Genomic DNA, 11,793 nt, shown 5'->3' with positions numbered 1-11,793 from the left:
ACAAGCATGCACGTAATTAATTAAATGCGTGTATGTAAAGTTACAAGCATGCACGTAATTAATTAAATGCGTGTATGTAATTCCAACCAATCAGACAAAGTCTTACAAATAATTAAACGCGTGTATGTAAAGTTACAAGCATGCACGTAATTCCAACCAATCAGACTCAGCGTGTGGAAAAGCCCCCGAACGATGGCGGCATCGTCTAGTGGACGCTAATATCGATGTATAACTTCATAATTCGTATCCAGATCGACATGACGCTTACTATTTCAAATTAAAAGTATCAGATCATTATTTGGAAATCATATTTGGGCCGACAGCTAGCTGACACAGACCCTTCATGATGTGAGGATGATAGCCAACATATAGTCGTAACTCAACTGCGTAAGTACTAAAGTAGCCTGACTTGTACTGACAAGTTCTACTTGTTGTACTGTACTCTGTAGGCTAGCGCTGTCGGCATGGTTACAGGCCTGACAAAAACTGCACTATTTCAGTAGCGCCTAGGCCCCATTCGATTTTGTGCAGTACAGTTCCTGTCCAGCAACTTGTCTTATTTTTTAGCGTTGCTGCAATGACTGAATGAGCATATGTCATGATATATCGGCGAGGCCATGGCCCTGCAGTCACTGAATCTTTAGTCCGTTAGGGGAGCGAAGATTCATCGATAGTAGGCCTACCCGTTAATAAACTTGTACGTTGTAGGCGACATGGTTCGATTAGGCATTAAAATATTTGGTGTGCAAAAATTTCGATACGATTATCGATTTAAAACTTACGAACTATCCCAGCCCCACCATTAGTATAATAGCAGGAGTAAGATAATATAGGATCTATATTATCTTACTCCTGATAATAGTACAAGCTAGGTTTCTGGTTAGCGTTTAAAAAACATCACCTGTCTCAATTTCGATGATTCAGGGACTGGGGCGGCCTGGGCTGAGCGGGGGGGGGGGAGGTTCTGTGATAGGGGTTCTGTACAAGGGTTGTGCACGGATTCAAACTCGCCAACGCCACCTGTTCTGCACAATATTGCACTTACGATGTATTTACTTTTCATTCTTGTATCGAGTGTCTCTGGAATCTGGAGAGGGATATGCCATGGATGGCACGGATTCTCAGTCAATACGTGATTTTTTGGGAACTATTCGCCACATAGTGGCTGACGTAATACGGTCCCATACGCAGCAAACAATGACACCCCAGCAAGCTGTCCAACGAATGCGGGAGTGTACAAGAAACCTCGCAAGAATAGACAGCCTCGTCATCGAAAGAGATCAGATGCAAGCACTCCTAAACGAATGCAACGTAAGTCGACGTCCTGTTGTTATTATTGCATATTATCGGCAGATAATATGCCTGTCATTAATATTGATAAGAACCACTTATTCATATCATACCATATAGAGTGGCCTTAATCACCCCATCAAAAGACAAAATGTTGGAAAGCTATAAGCATATAGACTATAGGTAAAAACCTAAAAGGTGAACACTTTTAAATGTTTTAATGTTTAGTACAGTGCTATACCGCTTGTGCCAAGCATTTGTGTAGATCTATGCTAATCCAATTTCCAAGGCCGATGAAACTTTAGGCTAGCAATAGATACAATTAGGTGCCCATTTCAAGTAAGTATTTCGTTGTTTGTACACGGCACCAGCGCCCTAGATGCCCGTACCCGACTTTCTATCATAAATATAAAAATAAAATATTGATGTCTTCATTTCGTAGCATAGAGCCCAACAGTTATTAATATATCAAAGACTCAATATCTTATTATGAAGGGAAGTCAGAGAAGCACATTAATATAGTATAATGAAACTTTCAATACATGTATTGCTCCAAAGAGCGACCGGATAAATCCGATTCTCAGTTACTACAAAAACGTATTTCCCATGAGGACTACATTTTCATAGCAATGCAGAATCAGTTTGCTGCCCAGAATAAAATGAGACATTAATCAAAAGTTTAATTGTTTTTCATATATTAGAACTTTTCACAATACTATACTCTATCTTTTGTAGTTATTTATTGATCATCTCGAGCGTGCTACCCCTGTGGCTGAACGTCTAGAGTATCAAGCGGCAAAAGAAAGGGCAGCTTCAGGTCACGAACGGTTTAGCATTACTGAGCAGCAGCTCAAATCCCTCAACGAGCTTGGATTGAAAGGGACTGAAATTGCTGGACTGCTTGGCGTGTCATATCCAACTTTGAAGAGAAGATTTAGGTATGTAGGTCATTATATTTATTGAGTAAAGTTGTAGTGTTTTATGACTGTCAGAGTATTTATTATTTTTATATCATTTATTTCCGAAAAAGATTTTATATTACACATTGACATAATTGCAACACCGGGTAATTGCTTGAACTTTACACAGATGATAAATTATAGAAATGCAGACATATAGCATTTGCATATATTTCAAATTTCAACTTTTTCTGCTGTTTTTAAACATACTCGGTTGTGCCATATATAAATTTTCCCCCAAATTGTGTTGTTTACACACCACCCATTATTTGAACATACAGTACATGTACAAGAGTGCTGATGATCAGATTTATTACAATACAAATTTTATTTTCAATGCTATATCATAAAACTATATGGTCCATGTAATGTTACACTTTAAACAAAACAAAATATGTTCCCATATGTCGATAACTCTACACATTCAACTAACATATGCCCTGTTGACTCTAGACTATTACAGTATAAAACATTGAGCATATATGTATTAATATCCCATTTAGATATCAATTTACCACACGGTAAAATGTACTGAATTTTAAAATTGACTTCAGCTAACTTTTTATGCTTTATATCAACAACATTTCTTCTGTAAATTTTTCTCAAACCCAAATTATTTATTTCCATTATAAACCGTTTTCCCACCCATTTTCTATATAAAGTTTAATACATTAGTTATTTCTTAGTATTACATAAAACGGTTCGACTTTTACTGAGTAATACTGGATTTGTGATTTTGGTAATATGGAATAACTTCATCTTTTACATTGACTGTCGGAGTAGTTGCTTCAATGTATCTGAAAGATAGCTGCATATATCTGAAAAAAGTAACGTCTTATATGTACCCTTATGGCTTATCTCTTAGTTTTAGGATTGAACTAATCAGACTTTACCCGTTATCAGCACGGCAAGCTTTAACATTAATGTTTTCTGCTTAGGGTAATATATTTCTTTCTGTACATTGTTTTTCACAGAGACTTTGGAATGAGCATCCGTCAGCGCTACTCAACGCTGGATGATGCCTCACTTGATGTCAAATTAAAAACTCTGACAACTGGCAACATGAATATCGGTTATCGTGGGGCAAGATCACAACTGGACTCTATTGGTATACTGTTGCCGTACGAGCGAGTTCGAAGAGCAATGATAAGAATTAATCCTGCTGCTGTAGCCCTTCGCTGGGGTAACACTGTGCAGAGGCGATCGTACAACGTTCCTTCACCAAATGCTTTGTGGCACATTGATGGAAACCACAAACTAATCAGGTATGAACTTTTCTGAACCTTAAATAGGTTGGGACATTTTACAGCATTCTGATGCTAGTTGTTACAAGGCACTGATCCGGCAATAACCCATAGGGGGACCTGATAAAGACACATCGTGTCAGATAAAACACTCGAGGGCCAGAAATACTATCACTACCCCCACCCCTAACCATTCACTCCAATTTAATAAGAGCCTATGAAATATTTGAAGCCTATAACCCCTCCCTCACGCCTTTTTTTAGCTCATCTGACATAGTCGGATGCAGCTTGTAGAATCGCATGTTCGTGCGTGCGTGCGTGCGTGCGTGCGTGCGTGCGTCCATCCGTCAACAGTTAGGCACAAATCTAAGCGGCTCGATGTAAGGTCACGATATTCGGGACGTGGGGGGGGGGTAATCCGAAAACGAGTTGGAATGTCGAAGGTGAGGGTCAAAGGTCAAAGGTCAAGAGGTGTAAAAGAAGGGGGAACATTCCCTCCTTAACTTAAGGTATAGGGAGGAAATGCAGAATTGCGGCACAAATCTAAACGGCTCGACCTAGGCTCGTGATAGTCGGTGTATAGCATCATGGTAGGAAAAGCCATCACTGTGCCGAAATTGGAGGTCACAGGTCAAAGGTCAATGGGGCACATGGCAGATTTTAGACATTTTCTGAGGACATGGTCTGATGGAGCGATTGAAAAACTTTTTTGTTTCAGCAGTGACCTACCATTTTTATGGCTTTATTGAAAGGACCATGAAATGTACTTTCCGCTGACATGCGAAGAGCAAGTGTCGGATAACCTTTTGACCCTCAAGAGGAGGGTTAAACATGGATTTGTTGACTGTTAACAAAGGACTGAACTGTGTTTGATGGTACTTGTGTGATCGTGGAAGACTTAAATTTCACAGTAAAATTCTGCATGCAAAACTTACTTGAACAACGTTTACGCGCCTTAAATCATATATGAACTTCATTCTCTATATGAGATTCTGTACGTTGGGAATACAATGTCAATAGCACTTACGCAAACGTCTGTTTTTGATTAAGGCCAACTATAAATAGTACTACCTCGCAGGTGGGTGGCTGATAGCATGGCTGATAGTATCACAGCATGGGCTAAACGTAGACTGGTACTCGCTCCCACCTCGATTACGCGCCCCATCGAGTAACTAAGCCGAGAGGTGGGACCAGGTACTAGTCTACGTAATACGATGCCGTATGCATGCCATCTATCGGAATAGAGTGAGAAGAATGTCCCGGCAGGATAGGTCAAATGTATATTGCGCTCAAAAGTGCAGAAAGAATTACTTTCTTAACTTCAGTTTATTAAATCTTGAGATAAGTAATTTCAGCATTGAATCGTCAAACCTACCAATGAAAGGTTGGCCAACTACCAAAATTTGCCAGTTTTGTACTGTCCTTGGCATGGCTCTCTCCGTCGACGTTACAGTAGTGTGCAATGTCGGGATATGGTGGAGCATGCTGGCTTGTGGACGCTGCAGAGCCCGATGGTTGACTGTCAGTCGAAATGTGTTGATCCACCCCGACATTGAAGAAATCTGTACGTTATACGTGCGTCTGCCTTACCTCTGCCCGCCATCTTCGTCGAAAGTTTGGACGCCGCGCGGCGAAATCGGAATGTACATTTCAATCGATGACGTAACTGATACAGTAGCGCGCCGCATGGGTGTTATGCGTTTATAAACAATTTAGTCTGACTGACTCTCTCCCTCTCTCTCCTCTCTCTCTCTCTCTCTCTCTCGCTCTTCTCTCTCTCTGCAATAATAAATGTTTGCTGAAAAAGATAGGCAACTGCGTATCTGCATATCTGCGCCTAACAAAGGTGTCACTACGCATAACTGAAATGTTACATTTATAACGGTAGCAACAGACCTCAGATGAGCCCAGACGCTCTGCGGCTCTTGTTTCACTGTACAATTGAAAGATACAGATGCTGTGAGATGCGGAAAATATAGTGTTGAAGATCATTAGAGAGTGGTGTTTATGCAATTTATGCATTTTCACTGTTCGCTGACGAGGACCATTCAATTCATTTTTAGCTCATCTGACGAAGTCAGGTGCAGCTTGTAGAATCGCATGAATGTCCGTCCGTGCGTGCGTGCCTGCGTCCGTCAACAGTTGCGGCACAAATCTTAACCGCTCTACGTACGGTCTTGATATTCGGGACGTAGGGGGGGGATCGCGAAAAGAACTCGGCATGTCGGAGGTCAAGAGTCAAAGGTCAAGATGTGTAAATAGAGGGGGAATATTTCCCCCTTAACTTGAGGTATAGGAGTAAATACGGAATTGCGGCACAAATCTCAACGGCTTGACCGACGCTCTCGCTATGCGGTGTATAGAGTGATGGGGAGGAAACCCATCACCAGCGCGAAATTAGAGCTCGCAGGTCAAAGGGCAGTGGGGAAAGGTCAGATATCAGACATTTTCTGATGACATGGTCTAACGGACGGAGTGCAAAACTTTCTTCTTTCAGCGGTGACCTACCATTTTTAATTAATTAGTCACAGGTGGCAATACACTCAGTGTTTCACAAATATTGTGTTGCACAAGTGGTGGTCGGCAACCCGATTTCCAATAGCGCCATCTATTGGTTGCTTTAACAAACGTAATATAGTGTGATGCATGTGTTTACATATTCACACATTGGGAGCGATGTGTGTCTGTGTGTGGGTGCGTGTGGTTTTTTTCTATGTCTGTGTGTGTGTGTGTGCACGCGTGCGCCTGTGACTGTGTGTGTGTACGCGCACGTGCCTGTGTGTGTTTATGATCTAAGTAGACGTCAGATGAGCGCTGTCACTCTGCGGCACTTGTTTCGCCTTTTGTCACATTTTATTCTTAGCCTCTTTACTTGTCCCATAAACAGATGGCGGTTCATCGTCCATGGAGGAATTGATGGATACAGCCGGCTAATTACCTACCTAAAGGTGGCTACCAACAACAAGGCCGAAACTGTGTATGCTGCTTTTCTCAATGCTGTCGAACAATATGGGCTGCCATCCAGGGTAAGAATGGACGAAGGGGTGGAGAATGGCCATGTAGCCCGATGTATGGTACAGCACAGAGGAGCAAACCGAGGGAGTGCCATGATTGGTACCAGCGTGCACAACCAACGCATCGAGAGACTCTGGGTGGATGTTTTTCAAGGATGCTTGTCAACATTTTACCAATTGTTTACGTATCTTGAAGAACAGCACCTACTTGATTGTGACAATGAACTGCACTTACTGGGCCTGCACTTAGCATATTTACCAGTAATCCTGAAGAAATTAGACGAGTTTAAGGAGCAGCACAACAGGCACCCAATCCAGAGCGCCAACCATCGTTCCCCATATAGGCTGTTTGCGAGTGGTATACTGAGGAATGCAAACAGCCGGACAACAGCGATAAATAGCATCACAATGTCTGCAGAACAGCGGTACATAATCGACCTTGGTACTCCGATACCAGAATTGCAGCGTTTGGCAGCCGTGGTTAATGTGCCTTCACATCCCTTCTCCGTGGAACAGGTTCAAGAAATACAGAGAGATCTAGCTCTTGCCCCAAGTGCAAATGATGCTTTGGGTATCGATTCTTACTTGCGTGTGGTAGAACACCTGAGCAGGAATCTGGGCAATACAATTTAGATTACTGTCAGACCCTACTTTTCGTTGGAAGGTTGAAGGTTTGCACAGTTTGATCAAATCAGCTTGCCGTTGCTGCTTAAGTATGACTGCTTGAAGCTGCTGTTACTGGTTATATCTTTTGGTTCAGATGGTGTGTTTGTCAAATTGACTTGAAATTATTAGATTATCCATTATACACAAATATTATAAGTTTGATGTCTGGGAAATAAATAGAAAATATAGCATTTTACAAATTTGAAGATTGAAATTCTATAGTTTGAAAAAAGTCCTTTCATTCAGATTACAGAAGTTGGAGTATTTACAGGCACCAATCTAAACTGCGAAATCAGCAGCACATCTATTCATAAATGAAGTGTACTGTCAGCCTATGGACCTTGTGTGTATCAGAAATACAGATCGTGGCCTAGTGGTCAAGACCTTGAAAACTCGCGACAAGATTGGTTGCATATTGACTGACTTATGACCTATCTTTTTAGAGGAACGCAGTTATTCCTATGGACTGGCGCAGTACAGTTGTACACAAAGTTGTGCAGTTGACATTAGCAGGAACTTGCTAAGTCCAATCCACAGGCAAATCCCTTCTTAATGCTGAGATATATGCCCCAGAAAAGTAACATGATAACTATGATATAAACATTCATCATCACGAGCATGTAAAAACCAGTTTGCACACCCTTATACCTGAGACAACTTTGGCAAGGTATGGCAGTAAGGCACCGTGTAAAAATATACAAAACTATATTTCTTTATACAAACACAAAAGAGGATTACTCAGAAACGCATGTGGCAAAATGAACACGCATACTTTGCGTCCAACAAACATTTTTCCTGAAAAACTCGCGGATTAATTCTAGCGCATGCTTTACAAACGCACGATATTCGAGGAGACATGCTAGTTGTAATAGTAGGCTGTCGCCAGGAAAAAACAACTCTGGTTCTTTACTAATGTTATGTACCACCGCACAAAATCTTAGCACCAGTTTAAAGTGGCTCAACCTCGCGTCAAAATCATCAGAAAATTATTAGATATACCTACTATCAGCTCGTCTATGTTTGGAAAATACATTTAAACTAATTTGTGCTACTGCTTTCATTAAATTTTTTCAGAAAATCTTAACAGTCTTGAGAAAGTAGCACCACGGCAAAAACGGTAAATTTAAGCTGTGCTAAGATTAGCTGCGTTGGTGTACCTGGTGATTTATCTGTTGACAATTGTGGTGCCTTTTTCACCCAGAACAGGGCATGAATATGTGACCACCTACGTTGTTGGAATTCTATCCGGTAAAAGTAATCAACCACCTGACAGAGGGGGTGTGCAGGTGATAGGATCAGTTCTGTTATCAGGTGATGGGCCATTTTGTTAAACAGCAGCTGCTACCACAGGATTGCTGTTAATGATTTTGCAGTGTTCTGATCAGTCCATGTTTACAGGTGCCTCTTTACGTTGTACTTTGAGAATAGCAGAAGCTCTCTCCGGCCAGCGACGATCTGCTGAAGAAAAACTTGCAAACCATGTTGGGATTCCCAGCTACTTCACCATAGCACAGAGATCCCTCAAAATTTTCTCCCAGTAAGGTGCTGATCCTTTGACCTTTGTTAGGAACTTATATCCTTCATTTTGGTGAACCATCTGGCGGAATGAGGCAGCACTTGTCAGTTGACCGACAGTCACATCACTCTGATAACCAGATCCCTTCCTCAGACTTATACGGGCTGATGACAACACATTGTTGAATTCCTTCAGATATTGCAGGTAGAAGAGATACTCCCGATTCATGGCATATTTGTTGTCAGCAGAGAAGAAGCGACTCTTGATTTATTGGCTGAGGGTGGGTTTCACTGGGCGTGTGTCAGCATAGGTTTGCTTGCCTTCTGGAAACAGCAGAGGGAAGGCTTGACACTCCTTGTCTTATATTGACTGAGGGCAATTCTGTTCTGCGGGGGCCACACAGAAGATATTATCTTCCTGGGTGTCGCTGATGTATTGTGACAGGTCAGTGGGTTGGAGGCAGGTGACCAGTGGAGCTGAGGTGTCGCTCACCTCATCTTCATCAACAGCATCGCCTTGATTTTCTTGGCTTTTACTTGGAGTAGTGTGTGGGCTGCTGACATCGGTCGATTCTATTCCCCCTTCTGATTGAGTTGGTGGCAGCTTTGACTCTGTTATAAGAGCAGCAGAATCATCTTGACAGGAGATATCAAGCGTATGATCCCTTGGAATGTCTGCAAATGAAGGGTGTTGTTGCTGCAGGAAGCGGAATGCATCAGCTACAAGGTGTACGGACCTGTTGGTAAAGGTGGTGACCGCGGTACTGTAGCTTTATCTTCAACTTAACTTTCAAAAGTCCATTATTATCAATAGAACGTGGTAACTTGGAGACAGTGTCGGGTACGTTGGATGCCACACACACTACAGGTCCATGCATTCCCCTCTGTGTTCCTTTTGGCAGACATATAATTTTCATGAAGGGAATCACAGGTGTCAAAAGAAACTGCTCAAGTGTGTTGAGGTCCTTTAGCTCTACCGGCATACTGATTGATTTCAGATTATTCCCTTTGGTGGATAACGGTGGTAATTTCCCTTTGGTCAGAGACTTATGACATGCTAAACATATCCAATGATCCTCCTTCTCATCACTATCCGTTTTAAAGATAGTAACAACACCTAGCTACAATGGCGAATACTGACAAGTGGGAACTTCGGTGTGAGCCATAAAATAAAGAGTAAAGACAAAAAAATGCTAATGATAAACAATAGATTATGACACTAAAACGAGAATAGACCCTCCAAACCCGTTTATCGGTTGTGGCCTTAACCACACAACTGACCGAGATATGATTCACAACATGGTCATAACAAAAGATTTATCGTTGGAAAGAGTGGACCTGAACTCCCGTTTTAAATCCTGCACACATGTGTTTGTAGTTGGGAGCTCCAATACATCGGAGCAGGTATGGGCGATCGGTCGTCTCGCCAAGCCAACTAAAGGTGTAAACGTTCCAGTGATATTCTGCGGCATGACTTTACTAGCTGTAATAAACATCAGTAGGTCAGCCAAGTCGTCCTGGTGCAGTGATGAAATTTACACTTTGAAGAAGTACATAGCTCTCTCTTCATCCTGTGTGAGATGATCCCCTCCACCGTGAGAACCTTAGACACTTTCTCGGGAGTGGGCAACTGCGCGGAACAAAGCCTCAACACTGTCCAACGTCAGTGTGTTCCAAAAGGCCTCGACATGGCTCTGTGGAATGCTTTTTTTAGACCTAAAATGAAAGGCAATGACTTGTCCACAAGAACGACTTGGGCGAGTGCAATGAGCTGTTCCTTCAAAATAGCACACGACGGTAACTCGTGAAGTCCATACGCTGAAAATATATCCAGCAGTCCATCTTGTTCGGTCCTCCCAAGTTGTCCGGGAGTTGATAGCACCAGCTTCACTAAAGTTCTTTGGGTAATTGTGAGAAAGAGTAGAAAATCCTCAAAAACCACTTCATCCGATACGGCATCTTCATCGAACGCGATCATCATAATTGTGCATCTACTATTGCGAGGTGGGATCATTTTAAGTAGCGCTGCTGTGTGTGTCAACAGCCTTCCAATGACAGTGAAGTTACCTCTTTCCTTCCGCATTCGGCTGAGAGGAAGAGCAGGTACACAGGCGTTTTCTCCAACAAAATACTCTTGTAGTATGTTAACCCAAACAGTGGACAGGAGATCTTTTGTGAGGCCCCGAAGTCATCTCCCTTCTCACCGAGTAAATTCACATGCAGTCGCTTCTCCAATACGGCACTATCGGCGTAAATTTGGAAAATGTCCCCCAGCAAACGTTTCCTCTCAACAAAGATTTCCTCCTCATCCAGGCTCAGAAGATTTGCTAAATCGCTGAGAGCTGGAATAAACGTTGTTGAGTCTATTTAGTCATATTCTTCAAGGTAATGAGTAGCGAATATATAAGTTACACAACATTTATATTACACTCCACTGGGTAAAATATTTTCAAATAAATTATTACAAATGCGAACAGCAATAGTGCATTTGCTGTCAAAAGCCAACAGTAGGTGTTGTACCCATTCCAGTAACCTTTAGGAAACTTTGAGAACCCATTAAAAACAACTAATCAATCCATGTGTTCCCACACAAGACAGTAAATATTACAAACCATTTAACCAATCGGGTGTCAGGTTGGACGCTGGCTGAGTCCTCGGCGTGGTGTTGGATGCTGGATCAGTCACAGGCGTGGTGTTGGATGCTGGCTCAGTCACAGGCGTGGTGTTGGATGCTGGATCAGTCACAGGCGTGGTGTTGGATGCTGGCTCAGTCACAGGCGTGGTGTTGGATGCTGGCTGAGTCACCGGCATGATGTTGGAGGCTGGCTCAGTCACAGGCATGGTGTTGGATGCTGGATCCATCATAGCCGCTCTTAGAAGTACCTTAGTGGATAGTAATACGTATTGAGCATGCAATATGGGTGGCATAATTTCGTTCCCTATTCCATTTCACCATATATGCTTTTAATAAAGCTTGTGCTATATGTATGCTCGATAGACTAGTTAACGATATATCGTGTCCTAAATGAAAGAAATAGTACGGATATAGTATTTTTGAAAGCTGTCAAACTCACAGTTTGATGTTTCGATCTTTTAATGTTTCAA

General features: G+C 42.1%; 1 protein-coding gene across 1 annotated transcript; it reads left to right on the top strand.

Moving 5' to 3' along the window:
- Positions 1–2,167: 2,167 nt before the first annotated feature.
- On the top strand, positions 2,168–7,775 carry LOC106817286. Its single transcript, XM_014821945.1, has 3 exons — positions 2,168–2,228; positions 3,224–3,514; positions 6,381–7,775. The coding sequence occupies exons 2-3, from the start codon at positions 3,234–3,236 to the stop codon at positions 7,138–7,140; spliced, it is 1,041 nt and encodes a 346-aa protein (XP_014677431.1). The 5' UTR covers positions 2,168–2,228; positions 3,224–3,233; the 3' UTR covers positions 7,141–7,775.
- The last annotated feature ends 4,018 nt before the right edge of the window (positions 7,776–11,793 follow it).

Source organism: Priapulus caudatus, unplaced genomic scaffold (assembly GCF_000485595.1).
Source record: "Priapulus caudatus unplaced genomic scaffold, Priapulus_caudatus-5.0.1 Scaffold1666, whole genome shotgun sequence".
NCBI classification, from domain to species: Eukaryota; Metazoa; Priapulida; class Priapulimorpha; order Priapulimorphida; family Priapulidae; genus Priapulus; species Priapulus caudatus.
This window is presented reverse-complemented; position numbering and strand designations above follow the sequence as displayed.